The 17196-nt window shown below is 44.3% G+C and overlaps 1 protein-coding gene across 2 annotated transcripts in view; it reads right to left on the bottom strand.

The window, feature by feature from the left end:
• The window catches only part of PAPSS2 (3'-phosphoadenosine 5'-phosphosulfate synthase 2), an 89822-nt gene extending 73620 nt beyond the window's left edge, over positions 1–16202 (bottom strand). For both annotated transcript variants that reach the window (XM_044297672.1, XM_044297673.1), the window contains exon 1: positions 16051–16202. In XM_044297672.1, the coding sequence (XP_044153607.1) occupies positions 16051–16062 (12 nt within the window). In that variant the 5' untranslated portion in view covers positions 16063–16202. The remainder of the gene's footprint in view (positions 1–16050) is intronic.
• Positions 16203–17196: the final 994 nt, after the last annotated feature.

Below are 17196 nucleotides of genomic sequence, written 5' to 3'. Positions count from 1 at the left end.
CTGCCATGTACAAAGTATAAAATGCTGCTCAGAGTATGTATCTGAACCGGACGCAAAGCTGATGTGCCTGTGGAACCTTGTACTTTGAGTAACTATAGAAATATCATTTTCATGAGCTCAGACTCTGTACAACACTCATCCTCTGCAGAAAGCGCTGGCTTTTAATCTGTTCGCTGCCAAACATGGCGTGACAAAGAGCCTTTATAAGAAAGTGTGTCAATTACTTTCCAAACTTTCTGAAGGACCCACCTAGACTGAATGCTCTCTTTTACACAGCGCAGCACCGGCGTTTATAATTCCACAATGTGGCATTTCACTGAGAGTAAATGGTGGATGTCAAGACGCATCTGTAAAGATCCACGTGGAAGAGTAATCAGCAGCCTATGTAGGAAATATATGAGCTACATCACAACTCACTTCAAGATTTTTGTTCGCTAAGAAACTGCCGTTGCTGTTTTAGCCGAGTGTATTGGTTCCGAAACTGGGTTCATCGTCTTAAAGGGGTTGTCTCATCACAGCGGTGGGACCCGCACCTATAAGACAATGGGGGCATATCCTAGCGATATTCCCCCTATTGTCTGAGATGAGACAACCTCTTTAAGGGTACTAAACCCATTCCTGCTAATAGCACACACCCAAGAATGGTAGATGAAAAGTATTAAAGGGGTTATCCCATGACTAATGTAAAATATAAAAATCAGACATCACATAGGACATGACAATCTCTTTCTAACAAAGCTAGAACCAGTCCTGTACCTGACATGGATCCAGAGGTCTCCACATTCATTGCTCCAATTGTTCTGCTAGATTTATATCAAGATGGCAGCTCAGGAGGTATGTCATTTCTGCTGCAGCTCTCTCCTTATCACAGCTCAGGAGGTAGTTGAAGGATGGCACTGAGCATGTGCGTCCACCTCAGTGAGATGGACAGAGAAAAAGAACAAACAGCAGGGGGTGCCATACAGATAGATTGTATTGAATAACTCAGTGGCAATTAAAAAAGTACTTAGAACCAGGTGCTGGTTTGACAACTGCAGAATATTTTTTCGTGGGACAACCCCTTTAATGTTCATCTAGTCACTGCAGGGTCCACCATTTGCTAATGCCTATGTGTTGTGATACCTATGGGTTGCAATAAATACAGTATGTTAACATGTGGGTTTGACAGTCAAGTCGCAGTGCATGTAGCTGACTAATATAGTAATCTGGGTTCTCCAGTTTCCTTCCTCACTCCAAAGACCCTTAGATTGTGAGCTCCCTTGGGGACAGCTTGATGGTAAGGTCTGTAAAGTGATACGGAATATAGTAGCGCTATATAAGTGCATAAAACAATTATATATCTTAATTTTTTACCACAGAAAGTGATGATGGTGAACAAATCCAGGTGTTACCCTGATGTAGGTAAATAGCAGCTTTCTATTATTCAATCAATATATGCGGTCTTGAAAAATATGTCAAACCTTCGTTATAATGGCACATTGGCATGACGCAGTGTTAGTACATATGTCCCGCTGTTCTACAGTGCCTATTATCACTGCCTATGTGCTACTTATGTGATGGTGTCTCATCCATACTAATGACATATCGCCTAGCCATGGTGGCCAACTGCACCTCAAGGAAGTGAAGACACTGTGGACAACATGACTCCCACTGTGATGACTTCCATGATGTGCTGTCGTTATGGACAACAGATTAGGGTTCCTCAGTGTAATCTCGGGCTGGTTTATTCGGGTTGTGTCGATGGTTTTATGTATGTAGACAAAAGATTCCATTTGTGCTACATTTTTGGGAATAAAAGAGGATTATTTAGCTTCTTCTGGGCTAGCTGGTGATAAGAAGCGCTGATGATGTTCTTCTCTACGTTGACACAACAAATGTGTTTAGCCATGTCAAATATGCTAGGCGTAACAAGCAAGCCAAAAATACATCTAAGATATTTGGGCATCATAAGGGAACAACAGCCTTGAACTTCTGAAACCAAACTGTGATGCAGCAGTGACTCATCTTCTCTTATCAACTGTTACAAGTGAAGGCCATGACCCCTGACGGAACAGGTTTTACATAATAAAAAACAGAACCACGTCAATCCCAAAGGCACTCAGTTACTGTTTGAACCCATATTATCAACTTGCTGTCTACAGTAGAGTATTTTTTGCTTCCTCAGGTTGCATGAACGTAGATTGTAGAACAAGGCCATATCCATGAGCCTACCACTGCACGTTCATACTCCGTCTGTGCATCTCCACAACTCCCAACATGCCCTGACTCTATATATAATACGTTATTGTGATCACCTACGCAGACCCAGACAGGGAGGTGAATCATCCCACTGGCACAGAGAACGTTTAGCAAGAAATGATTAATCCAGTCTTTTTTGTTTTCAGTTTTCCAAACCCACTGGTGTTGGTTTGATATCTCTCAAGACTATTTAGACTACAAATCAAGGCTGTAGTGTCTAGAATTAATATGTGAGTAGCTATCATAAAAGTTAGACTGACCCCTTCTAGGGAACCAACCTACAGATAAGATAACTGGGTGTCCCTAAACCCACTAAACCAGAGGTGACCGCTGACTGGAGAGTCTCAGCTAGTCAGAAGTTGTCCACCACTAGTCATAATTAGAGGGCTATTTAGCACAAATGTCCCTCATATTATATGGTTTACAGCTAGACCAGACAAGACAAATACAGTATAGTAGGAAAGTGTGAATAAATGAGAAGTGATACGCAGCTCCCTATATGATACACATTCTCCACTGAGATCATGATGTATGGCTTACGCTTGTTCCTCAGCATCTGGACCGAGGTTAGAACTGACCCAGACTTTCCTAACCTGGACAATTCCTCTAACGCATAGGCTCCCCGCGGTATATTTTATATATTGGGAAACAACCACATATAACCGCATGATGTACCCCTACTATATATTATAACAAGTTATACTACACTCAGCTGCTGCAGAACCTCTTTCGAAGAGAAAAGGAAGCTTCTGTCCAGCATTTTAATATGAAGCTTTATAAAGGTCTGCAACATCATTGGCACAGTACTGTATTATATACTGTGCTAAGCAAATATCACCACCATAGAGAAAATACAATAACTGCGTATTACAGGACGGTGCCAATAACAAGCAGTGAAAATACATATTTAAACAAGCGCATAGTGTATTCAAAACCAGAACTCACCCACCCCACATGACGCCAATGGCTTTGTCTGGTGTAATGTGATCTGTAATATCAAACATGGGTTTTCCTTTTTGGATTGATTTGCTAAATAACTTTGTCTAGATTACAGGCATGCTCAACCTGCGGCCCTCTAGCTGTTGCAAAACTACAACTCCCAGAATGCCCAAACAGCCTACAGCTATCAGCCTACAGCAGGGCATTGTGGGAGTTGTAGTTTTACAACAGCTGGAGGGCCGCAGGTTGAGCATGCCTGGTCTAGAAGATATAAGGAGTGAGTCTGGTGCGGAGATGAGACATCCTACAAAAGCGATCTGTGACAGACCTCTTTTACAGGTAGAGATAAGCAGCGCCTATGTAGTGCCACTCATTTCTGTAGGTCCCGGCATTAGAATGTAAAGTTTAGCTAGAAATTATTTACCGACATGCCAATGGAAAACTCCATAGAAGTGTTTTATAATATTACACTCTCATTTCCCTGATTACTTCCTGTACAAGCAGTATGTTCTCTGTCTGCAGAATACAGACTGTCCGCTGCTCCTCAGGGGTCGGCAACCTGCGGCACTTCAGTTGTCGTGGAACTACAACTCCCAGCATGCTCTGTTCACTTATACGGGAGTACCCAGAACAGGCAGACAAATGTGCATGCTGGGAGTTGTAGTTTCACAACAGCTGGAGTGTGGGAAGTTGTTGATCCCTGCCTGTCAGTTTTGCCTGGACCATTTGATGCGTATGGGGAAGTCCCAACTCTTCACAAAAGGAAAAGAAAGACTGGCAAACTGGATATCAACATGTCAAATCCTATGTAACTGCGGGAGGTGTCTGGGGGCGGATTAGGCTACTTTCACACTAGCATTTCTGCTTTACGTTTGTGAGATCCGTTCAGGGCTCTCACAAGCGGTCCAAAACGGATCAGTTTGCATTCTGAATGAAAAAGGATCCGCTCAGAATGCATCAGTTTGCCTCCGTTCCGCCTCCATTCCACTTTGGAGACGGACACCAAAACGCTACTTTAAGCGATGAATCCTGACACACAATGTAAGTCAATAGGGGCGGATCTGTTTTCTCGGACACAATCTGGCACAATAGAAAACGGATCCGTCCTCCATCGACTTTAAATGGTGTTCAAGACGGATCCGTCTTGGCTATGTTACAGATAATACAAACGGATCCGTTCTGAACGGATGCATACGGTTGTATTATCCGAACAGATCAGTCCATGACGGATCCGCACAAAACGTGAGTGTGAAAGTAGCCTTATTCTGCTTTCCACACTGAAAACACATAAACACTTGTTTAATCCGGCAAGTATAGCAAGTTAACGGCTGGATGAGTGTTCGGTCAACAGCTACCTAAATCCTTGTGCACACAACTATATTTTGAAACCGTGTCTAATTCGTACTTTTTGAGGATTGCACACAGTCCCATTTCATTTATTTCTATGGATCCGCATTCTTATGTCCATTTTGCTAATGATAGAACATGTCCTATTCTAGTCCGCATTGCAGACAAATATAGTGATTTCCCGGAAGGTGTCCATATTTTGTGGATCTGTGGTGTGCTGACGGATACGGTTGTGTGCATGAAGTCTAATGAGTACAGGCAGCTTTAGATAGAATTAAGAATTTTCCTGACAGATTTGGAATTTCAAACTTCCTGTGATCTCAATATGAGATTACTTATACAGGGAGCACGGCCGAAGATCAGGACATGAAATTAACAATCATGTAGTTCCTTAAAATATGCTCATTTACACATGAATCTTAACATTTGGGAAAACTAGTAGGAAACGAGTAAAATGAATCCTCAGTCATAAGCCTTCATGTACAGAAGAAAGCTTGGATTCATTTGAGAACAGATGTGCTGGACGTTCCTGGACTTTCCTGGACTTCTGCATCTTGTATTGAACAATGACTACTTTTTCTACCTGTATACCGTATAAGACATATAAAAGAAGTACTAAACCTAAAGGCAGGTTTACACGGCCCGAAGGAGCAAGAAGGAAGCGTTTACCTGCAGTGATCTCCTCCACTGTATGGGAATAAGCAATGGCTTCTGCTGTCGCTCATCCTCAGGGCGAATGCACACGGCTGTTTTTCACGGCCGTGAGCGGTCCGTGGAGCCGCGGCCTGGATTCCTGCTGAGAGCAGGAGCGCACGGAGTCATTGGTTGCTATGACGCCGTGCACTCCCTGCTGCCGCCACAGTACAGTAATACACTGGTATAGATCATACCAGTGTATTGCGGCGGCAGCAGGGAGCGCACGGCGTCATAGCAACCAATGACGCCGTGCGCTCCTGCTTCTGGGCAGCAGATTGCTATTTACACAGCTTGATTTGCTGCCCAGAAATGATGATTTAGGTGTCCACACGGTTGCATCACCTGGTGAACGAGCGCATTCATCAGGTGATTTCCAGCACCTTTAGGCCTGTATTACACTGGCCGATTGTCAGCCAGATCATCGCTAATGGGCGTTCGTAGGGTGATCTAGCAGTGTAATACCGCCGCCGATTACCTGAGCTTGTTTATTGGGCAATCCAGATTTTTTAGGAAGCTTAAAAATCATTATTGTCTAATTACGGTCAAACAAGTCACTATGGGGACTAGCGATCGCTCCTCCCCATACTGTGGAGGAGATCGCTCCATGTAATAGCAGCGGTCTCCTACACTAATGAGCAGGCGATTGCAGGGATGGAATGCTTCCTTCCCAACAATCGCCTGCAAAATATTTTAATGTAATACAGCCCTTACACGAGCAGATTATCGTGAAAGAGCGTTCATATGAAAGTTCATCCCAGATAATCAAGCAGTGTAAATCCACCGTTAAATACCAGTGTTGTGAACATTTCTAGAACTTCTCAGTACTGAAGACTTCTGCATTGCATGGGATGGTGTAGAGAACATAAGGTCTTGCACTCAGCAGACTTCCCGTCTAGTTCTCTTACGCTGGGTTCACACCTAAGCGTTTCGCAAACGCGCGTTTTTATGCGCGATTTTGTCACGCGTTTTTATGCACGTTTTTTGTAATAGTAAACGTGCGTTTGACGCGCGTTTGGGTGATTGACAGCAGTGTTGTCCAAAGAGTCTATGGCCCAAACGCGTGTCAAACGCGCCAAAAAAGCTCCTGTACTTGTTTGAGCGTCGGGCATTTTACAGCGCGATCGTACGCGCTGTAAAACGCCCAGGTGTGAACCATTCCCATAGGGAATCATTGGTTCTTGCCTGTTGTGCGTTTTACAGCGCGTAGGAACGCGCTGTAAAACGCTCAGGTGTGAACCCAGCGTTACTGAATGACACTTCAGACGGTTGATTGCATAAAATAATGGGGCTGAGTTACAAATTCTAAAATCTAAAATGTGGCAGATTATTGGGACCATTATCAGAAATGAACGATTGTGCGAATGCATATTCCCAATAATTTCCCCATGTAAGCGCTCTTCTGATCACCCAACAAACAAGCAAAATTCCTCTCTGTCTCGTGATCTGTAATTTCTGCGGCACAAAACATAATCGCTGGCCAGACCATTTCCCTGTGTGCTGCCGACAATCAGTGAATCTGTATGGGGGTGAATGATCGATTGCCATTTACTGCATGTAAATGCAGCTAACAGAGCTGGCAATGATCAGGGTTTGTACATGATCATTGCCCTAGGTATAGAGCCATGTAAATGGGGCCATGCTGAGGTCTAACACTGAGAAATGTAAGGTTATGCACATGGGAAGGAATAATGCAAGTCACCAGTACATACTAAATGGTAAAACACTGGTTAACACTGACATGGAAAAGGACCTAGGAATTTTAGTAAACAGCAAACTAAGCTGCAAAAACCAGTGTCAGGCAGCTGCTGCCAAGGCCAATAAGATAATGGGTTGCATCAAAAGGGGCATAGATGCCTGTGATGAGAACATAGTCCTACCCCTTTACAAATCACTGGTCAGACCACACATGGAGTACTGTGTACAGTTCTGGGGTCCTGTGAACAAGGCAGACATAGCAGAGCTGGAGAGGGTACAGAGGAGGGCAACTACAGTACCCTGAAAGATTATCAAAATTAGGGTTATTCAGTTTGGAAAAAAGACGACTGAGGGGAGATCTAATAACTATGTATAAATATATCAGAGGACAGTACAGAGATCTCTCCCATCATCTATTTATCCCCAGGACTGTGACTGTGACGAGGGGACATCCTCTGTGTCTGGAGGAGAGAAGGTTTGTACACAAACATAGAAGAGGATTCTTTACGGTAAGAGCAGTGAGACTATGGAGCTCTCTGCCTGAGGAGGTGGTGATGGTGAGTACAATAAAGGAATTCAAGAGGGGCCTAGATGTATTTCCGGAGTGTAGTAATATTACAGGCTATAGCTACTAGAGAGGGGTCGTTGATCCAGGGAGTTAGGCTGAGTTCACACGAGCGTGTCCAGATAAGGTCCGGATGCGTTGCGGCAAACCCGCGCGAGTAGGTACCCAATTGCAGTCAGTTTTGACTGTGATTGCGTTCCGTTGTTCAGTTTTTATCGCGCGGGTGCAATGCGTTTTGCACTTGCGTGATAAAAAACTGACTGTGGTACCCAGACCCGAAGTTCTTCACTGAAGTTCAGGTTTGGGTTAGGTGTTGTGTAGATGTTATTATTTTCCCTTATAACATGGTTATAAGGGAAAATAATAGCATTCTTTAATACAGAATGCTTAGTAGGTGGTCAATTGAGGGTTAAAAAATTACAAATAATTAACTCACCTTCTTCTCTTGATCGCGTAGCTGCCGGTCTCTTCTTACTTCTTTAATCATGAGCTGCCGGCTAAAGGACCTGTGGTGACGTCAAATCACATGATCCATCACCACGGTTTTTATTTTTTAACCCTCAATTGACCACCTACTAAGCATTCTGTATTAAAGAATGCTATTATTTTTCCTTATAACCATGTTATAAGAGAAAATAATACAGTGAATAGACTTTCATCTTAGCAACCATGCGTGAAAATCACACCGCATCCGCACTTGCTTGCGATTTTCATTCGGTCCCATTCATTTCTATGGGGCCTGCGTTGCGTGATAAACGCACAATATAGAACACGCTGCGATTTTCATGCAACGCACAAGTGATGCGTGAAAATCACAGCTCATGTGCACAGCCCCAAATGGGTCCAGATTCAGTGCGGGTGCCATGCGTTCACCTCCCGCATTGCACCCGCGCGGAAATCTCGCCCGTGTGAACTCAGCCTTATTCTGATTGCCTGATTGGAGTCGGGAAGGAATTTTTCTCCCTTAAGTGAGGAAAATTTGCTTCTACCTGCCAGTTTTTTTTTTTTGCCTTCCTCTGGATCAACGTACAGGATAACAGGCCGAACTGGATGGACAAATGTCTTTTTTCGGCCTTATGTACTATGTTACTATGTGGACATAGCTCCATATTTGCCGTCTAAAGATGAACCAAATTTATCACGGCGTCTCTTCCTAGCCCCGTGAGGTCAAATTCATTGGTCACATTGTTTATCTATGTTCAGCTCAGTCCCATTCAATGTGAATAAGCTTGGGCTGCAATACCAAACACGGCCACTATACAATGTAAGGCGCTGTGCTCGATACGCTGTGAAGAGGCCGTGGCGCTCAGGGGTGTCAGACCAGATATTGTACTCATGGAGACAGTGGATTATTCTTTGTGGCACATATACTTCATAAATAGCTCTAACACCTGTGACACTACGACAAGGTCTAGGTGCAGTCCCATTAGTAAATATGTCCTGTTGTCTTTAGCTGCATAGTAAATATAAATTATACTACTGTATCACTTGGGGAAGTTTTCTTAAACTGCATAGATAGCGATTCCTTGATATAGTCAGAAGATAGGCTGAATACTGGCTGCTGCAAATGGCAACCTGTATGCTGCTGGCACACAGATCACTCATTTATGACTTCCCCAACCAAAGTGCCATTTATTCATAGTGATAATTACCTTCAATAAGTTTTTTGTATTTCAAGAATATCCGGTATGTCATCTCCATTACCTAATGGGCTGATTAAAGGTGCAGTCTGACATAAACAAGCGGCATATGGATGTCATAGAGTGGTGTCCCCCCGATTGCCCCCTGTATGGACCACAGAGGAGAGCTGCTGAGAAATGATGACCCTCATTCTGGCAGACCACGCCAGTACATGTCAGGCCATTCATTTAATTAGCTGGCATGAAATACTACCTTAACCCAACACCAGCCAATGATAATGGCTGATCGCGGCGGCTATAGGATATATAAAAGCAGTGGTAAAGCAGGGATTTATTAGTACTGCCATGCCGCTTCACTTATGTGGCCTACAGACACAGAGGAGCTATGTCAAACCCAACCCAAAGGAAAATTGTAAAGTTGTTAACGGATGACTCCTCTACTTCTCCTTTGTACTATTTTATTTTATTTTTTTAAATCTACACCAAATTGGAAAAGGTATAGGCCGGTTTTGTTGGGGGTTAAAAACCTCAAGTTGGAAATGTCCCTCAAGCTACATAGCAATGTCGTCAGGTATGCCTTCAGATGACGCCTCACAAAACTCGAAAGTCTGCCAATCTTTTCCTGAATGGCCAGTTTGTACAGAGCCCACATGGATTCCCTCCCTCCAGGATGACAAACATTATCATTCCTCTTCCTCGTGGATTCCATGCAAATCAAGAATGCAGATACTGACCAAACAAGCTGGTCTACAGAAAGTATCCAGAAGTCCCACCATTCTACAACTGACCACAGACGTGAGATGTCTACAGCAGTGTCGGACTGGGGTACTGATTCTGGGGGCCCACCTTTGGGCTCCTGCACACAAACTTATTTTTTTTCCATGTCTTTATCGTTCACTTCACTTCAATGGGGCTGCAAAAAAAAATATGACTCCATGTGCATTCTGTGTCTGTATGTCCGCATGGCCGTGGTGCAAAATGATAGAACATTTCCTATTATTGTCCACATTACAGACAAGGATAGTACTGTTCTATGAGAGGCCGGCTGTTCTGTTCCGCATTATGTGGAATGCACACTCCCGGTATCCATGTTTTGCGGATCCGCAATTTGCAGACTGCAAAACATTCAACTGTCGTGTTCATGAGCCCTTACAGTGATAACAGAAATATTAAACATGAAGTATGATGGCGGACACTTACTGCAAAATACACAAACATACATGTGGCAGAATTTACACATATATGGATATCCTGCCTTATGTCAGTCAGAAACAAGACACGTGCAGCGCACACCAATCACTCATTGGACACATGTGGCACACAAGACACTTATACATGGCTCACATGCCACTGATGCATATGTCACATACTGCACATACACCACTGATACATAGAACATATCACACATCAATCACACATAGGAAACACGCAATGCACGCACCAAGACATTTATGCCTAACCCTATTAAGTGTAGCACAGATAAAGGAGTTGTCTCACTTCAGCAATTGGCATTTATCATGTAGAGAAAGTTAAAACAAGGCACTTACTAATGTATTGTGATTGTCCATATTGACTTTTTCCCATCACATTATACACAGCACAAATCCATGGTTTTGACCACTCTGCAATCCAGCAGCGGTGGCCGTGCTTGCGCACTATATGTAAAAGTGTTGGCCTATGCGCACTTCCAGCCTTTCCATATAGTGTGTAAGCACGGCCATCGCTGCTGGATTGCAGGGTGGTCGTAACCATGGATACGTGCTGTGTATAATGTGATGGAAAGGAGGCAATATGGAGTATCACAATACATTAGTAAGTGCCTTGTATTAACTGCCTGATAAATGCCGTTTACTGAAGTGAGACAAACCCTTCAACCCCTTTAAGCATAAATATCTGGCATGAAATTTACCAAATCTTAACCTCCTCAGATTGCACATAATCTACAGTATAATTTATATTATATGCTGGCTGCGATTTGATGTACATAGGCAGTTCTTCTAGGAGATTTAAAACTAGAATATTACAACATATTAATTACATAACTAATCCTTCCTATCTGGTACATCGAACGCAGCCAAACACTTTATATCCTCACATGACTGCAGCTTGAAAAGCTTCCAAACATTTGCAATAGAAAAAGTGGTGGCTCCCCCTAGAGGTGGAGATATAAAAAAAAAAGATTCTACAGAGAGAGGCATTCTGGATTTTTAGGCTGAACACCAGATCTCCAATGGGATTAAACATGAGAAAAGATCTTATGTATTATTATTAGGTTATATTAAAATTAATTAATAATATTAATATATATATATATATATATATATATGAGAATAAAATATATATATATATATATTTTACACTTTTATCATGTTTCTCCTGTGCAAACACAAAGCAAATTACATATGTTGTCAAAAGAGTATTAATATTTTTTATTATTTTAATTTTGACAATGTAAACTAAGGAAATTAATTGCACAATTTTTCCTTTTTTATTTTGTTCATATTGTGTGTTTTTTCATGTGGACCTAATTTTTGGTTGGCATTACACATTGGTTGTTACCTCACAGCATGAAATGTCGCATTTGATGTTATTTTATATGTGGATTCTATTTGTTATGTCTGGCAAGGTAATGAGCCTTCCTTAGCAAGGGGTTCGTATATCCCCACCCCTGACTTGATTGGGGGTGTGAAGTGTATTTAAAGCCCAGGAAGGATAGTTTCATTAGGTTACGACTAAGAACACACCTGTGTTCGAAACGCATCAACGATGCTGGGGTGAAGGTTTGTGTCCATGTGAGTTATATGCTACAAGAAGAAGTAAAGCCAGCTGACAGCTTTCTCACTGCGCCTGCGCCGAATACTGAACGGGGCGGCGTAGGTGCGAGATTTACATGGCAGACGGGGCCAGCAGGAGCACCAATGCTGGCCTGGGAGCACCAATGCTGGCCTGGCCCTGTCAGTCAAGACAGAAGGGAGTGGAAATGAGGTGGGCGAATGGAGCCTCTAGGAGCAGGTGCAACGATCCCCACCGCACTCCTAGAGGCTCATTTGCATATAATAAAAGTTAAAATTATACGAAAACGGGGACATACTTAAATAAAAGAAATGCAGAGTTAAGTTCAGGTGACATTTTCATATCTATAATGTCAGCCTGTTTAATAGCGAAAATTGGGGCGAGAGAAACCCTTTAACAAACCGCAAGCAAAGGTGCTAGAGGAGCAACGTGAGCAAAGGGTACACACGGAGGGTCATAACTGAAACAGAGGCATTAGGGACACCTGAGGCAGGGTAAAAGTGGGGATCCTGGAGCAGGGGTAACTGGAGAAGAGGCAATATTAGTGGTGCATTTAGAGTGGGGGCATCTGAAGCTGCGGCATTTATGAGGGGTGCACCTAAAGCAGAGGCATTAGGGTCGCCTGAGGCAGGGTAATAGTGGTGATCCTGGAGCAGCTGCAGGGGTATTAGGGGGCAACTGGAGAAGAGGCAATATTAGGGGTGCATTTAGAGTGGGGGCATTGGGGTGCATATGAAGCTGGGGCACTAATGGGGGTGCACTGCTTCTAAGCAGAGCCATTGGGGGGGGGGGGGGGTCTAGGGCAGAGAGCAGCACACATACACAGATCTGAGTCTACTATAAACAAATCCCCTATTTCCCCCTACAGTCTCCTACAGCTCACTACTGTCACACACCTGAGAAATCAGCCCAGCGCCGCAGAGTAGTCCTTCTCTCCAGCAGCCAGTTTTCTGACAGCAGGGAGGGCATGAGGATGGCCAGACATGTTCTCTCCTCCTTCACTGCCAGCAGCCGGGAAGTTTAGAAGATTCTGCGGGGCCTCCTGTACAATACACCAGTAGAAGGCTACAATAATTATCTTTCCTGAGAAACAAGAGAAATAATTACTGCTCCGTCTTCTCTCCGGGCGCAGGAGACTGGGGGCCTACCGAGGAATCCCCTGCCACCCCTGTGGGCCAGGCCGAGCCTGGTCTACATGCTGTGATATTTCGCCATACTAATGAACGATCAGTGAGGACCTTAGGTTTTGTTCTCATCTAGTTTAGAGCCTAGGATAGAGGCAAATGTTGGGAAGATCTTCCAATGTATACCTCCAACAGAAGGCAGAGATCTACCTCACTGTAAAGTCATGCCATTCATAGGCTCCCACTGTAAAAAACATACCTTTGTATGGAATAGCGTATTCTACTAGGCTATTCCATACTGCAAAGAAATATATGTATACCAAGATGAACCGGCCCAACAGAGGCCAGAAGGCCTTTGTCAGGTGAATGGAGCCTTATCGTTCCATTTGGTATATTCGCCGGGACCTTCTCTTGGAGAATACACCAAACATAGGCTCTAAATATGAGGCAAACAGAGCCTCGAAAGCTGGCATTTCACCAGAAAGTGGCCAGATCCCATTATAGTCATTGGGATCCAGCAGTAAATGGCAGTATCTGGCCAGGCCGGATCTGGTGAACTCTGGCAGGCTGTTCCCTGCCGGATCCATTTAACGTAAATGTGAACCTACCCTTAAGAGGTTTTCCAGGAATATAATATTGATGGCCTGTCCTCAGGATAGACCATTAATATCTGATAGATGTGTGACTGATACCCTCACCCCCACCTCCCATTCACTTTAATGGTATCGGTGCTGCAGTAGCCAGGCCCGTCTACTACACAATGGAGCTGTGTTGTTCTAGCGCTAAATTCCGGAGCTACTCTGAAACAACTGATCGGCAAGGGTTTGGGGCATCAGACTCCTGCCATTCAGATATTGATGGCCTATCCTAAGTATAGTCCATCAGTAATAAAATCTAGGAAAACCTCTTTAAAAACATTTCCAACAGGATGATCCTGGTAACCCACAGTGAAGAAACTACTCCCCAAGCAACGAGCTTCCCTGTCGCTTGCTCTATGTTATCTATGCAATAGGCAATGCTAAGGATAGGTTTTTCATTCATCTTCTTTATTTACACAGGCCAATATTGCTACGATTGTGCATATACAAGCAAATCATGGTGATAACCGGCCTATAGGGTAGCTGACGGCTGAAAGATCATTTGGTCAGCATCTAGAAGTCCTGATTATAGTCCTATTTTATGTAGTTTCAATGAAGCTGAGGAGAGGAGTGACATCTGTGCGGCCACTGAAGGAAACAAAAAACTCAACCGATAGGATCCATATCCCCATGTCCACTAGCATCTGACATCCCTGTGGTCATCAGATCTAAAATCGAATATCTATGGCAAACAATTGCTGGCGACATGATACAACTAGAGGAAACTGCCATGTCTTGTATGGAGGGAGATGGCAAAGGACACGGACGTTACAGTCATCTGCAACTTTTTCTGGTCGCAGAGTAGAGGACATATTGAGCCACAAGGATCGCAACCATAGGGCGATGGCTTGTGCGGCGTACCCATATCATCATCTAGCTCTAGCCTATGTATCCTGGCCTCTCCAACTCAACTTTAGGCCCCATGTACACCACCGTATCCGATCTGCATCTGCAAATCGCACATCTGCATAAGACAACATTCACACGGCCGTACTTTTGGTCTGCATCGGATCCGCATTTTTTGCGGATAGGATGTGGACCCATCCATTTTTAAAGGCTCTGCCAAAAATACGGACAGCACTCCATAAGCTGTCCGCATGCATAGGTACGTTCTGTAGCCCTGCAAGAAAGATAGAACATTTCCTATTCTTGTCCATTTTTCGGACAAGGATAGGAAACGCAACATGGACGTCATCCGTATTTTGCGGATTTGCATTTTGCGGACCGTAAAATACATACGGTCGTGTGAATGAACCCTAATCTGGATGCGGTCCATGCTGTAGCCGCATTTTTTTGCTGACCCATTGACTTCATACACGGACAAGTATAGGGCATGTTCTATCTTCTTGCGGAACGCGCATGGATCATCTGTGTGTCTTCTGCATCCGTATGTCCGTTCCGCAAAATGATAGACAATGTCCGCAAACGCAGACTACAGACCCTTGAAAACAATGGGTCCCAAAATAAAATGTGGACATCACAGGAGGAACTGCATCCGGATACGGTCGCGTGAATGGGGCTGTAGAAAGAATCACAAAAGAAATGAAAGAACCGGTCGTCTCTTTGGGTTTGTATTAATATTATTATATGGGCCCAATATTATTACTATATGTCTCACTTACTGCGGTTAATGGACCGGTACTGTCTGTGTACATCTAGCGCTGGGATCAGCAACCTCCGGCACTCCAGTTGTGGTCAAACTACAACTCCCATCATGGACATTTGCTTGGCTATTCTTGGAACTCTCATAGAAGTGAATGGAGCATGCTGGGAGTCTCACAAAGGCTGGAGTGCCGGAGATTGCTAACCCCTGGTCTGGCTGCTCCCTAGTTCCCTCAAGGACCACAAAACTGAAAAAGACCTTTTAAAAACGTTCAAATGTTACTTCTACAAACCCAAAGAGCCGCTTTGCCACCCACATCATGACACCCATAGGATCGACTCAGCTTTTCTAGAATCCAGAATGGCAAATCTGTTTATGCAGAGAGAACATAGAACGGCGGACGGCATGAGCAGACAGACTTTTCATTCAGGAACCCTGGAGAGCGTAGTGACCACCATCTACACCGGTCACGTGGGTTGTCACCCAGCTTTCCTAAACACCATCACTAAGCAACATTTATAGCACTTTTTTTTTTCATTTGAGATGTAAACACTCTTTAATATTATCACCTAGGAAAAAGCTGCTGCAGAACCTCTTTGGAGGATACTGATCTGTCAATCACTGCTCAGCATTGTACCTTCAGATTTAAAGACAAAGGAATATAATTCTAGAGCAAAGTTAAGTGTGTGACACAAGTCTAAAGAAGAGAGTTCCTGACTCCAGATCAAGGAGGAGCTGGGTATCCAGAAGAAGAGCTCAGAAAGTTCCCTACCGTCTTGGACATGATGGCAGGAGCTGGGCTGATGTGACTGCAGGAGGAGAAGGAGCCAGGAGCAGGTCTGCAGGAGAAGAGTGTGCTGCAGGAGCAGAGCAGAGAGGTATAAAAGGAGAGGGAGACACGTAGCAAAGTCCCTGGACCAACCTTTCGCCCCCTCCTCTCTTCCTCGGCTTCCCCGCCCCTGGATTAACCCTTGAAGAGCAGGCTGTCTGGAGGCTCTGAGAAGGGTAGGAGCAGGCAGAGGGCTGGGTGGGGTTGCCTCTGGAGCCTCCTCCTTGCTGCTCATGTAGCCTCCCTCCTCTACAGCAAGCAGCCTGACAATGAGATCTCCTCACATAACTGGGCAAGAAGTTCCCAGGATCCTGTTACCAGGACAGTCAGCCCCTCTCACCGCACTTGCCCCTCAGGCTGTGCTATCGGCTGAAGGACAAGACTTCATCCACTGATCACTGATGGGGTGCCTAGGTCCCACCAGTAAAGTTCATTATGGGGAGCCCCTGCACAGATACATTTATTGTATGCACTTATTCTGCAGCGCTTTACAGACATTAGCATTCAACTGTCCCCAATGGGGCTCACAATCTAAGGTCCCTCTCAGTATGTCTATGGAGTGTGGGAGGAAACCGGAGAACCTGGAGGAAACCCACACAAACACGGGGAGAACATACAAACTCCATGCAGATGTTCTCCTTGGTCAGATTTGAACTGCGCTGCAAGGAACCAGTGCTAACCACTGAGCCACCGTGCTGCCCATACACGCAAATAGTACCTGCTCAAACAGTGGCAAGACGCTACAAGATGTCTGATTATGGGGGGAGCGAGAGAAGGCAAGTCTCTGGGTAAAGGGTTACAGGCTGACATGCCCCTATACCTAGAAGTCATCTCTGGCACCCGAAGAAGCAATAATTATAATGAACTGGCTGAAAAGATTGTTAAATTATCTACCTAGGGGAGATTTATCAAACTGGTGTAAAGTAGAGCTGACTTATTTGCCCATAGCAACCAATCAGATTTCACCTGAGCTGTGAAAAATGAAAGGTGAATTCTGATTGGTTGCTATGGGCAACTTAGTCAGCTGTACTTTACACCAGTTTGATAAATCTCCCCCCACAGTTTTTATATGGACATAGGCTGGTTGAG

Source organism: Bufo gargarizans, chromosome 6 (assembly GCF_014858855.1).
Source record: "Bufo gargarizans isolate SCDJY-AF-19 chromosome 6, ASM1485885v1, whole genome shotgun sequence".
Classification (NCBI taxonomy): domain Eukaryota; kingdom Metazoa; phylum Chordata; class Amphibia; order Anura; family Bufonidae; genus Bufo; species Bufo gargarizans.
Note: the sequence above shows the minus strand (reverse complement) of the source record. Positions and strands in the feature narration are given on the sequence as shown.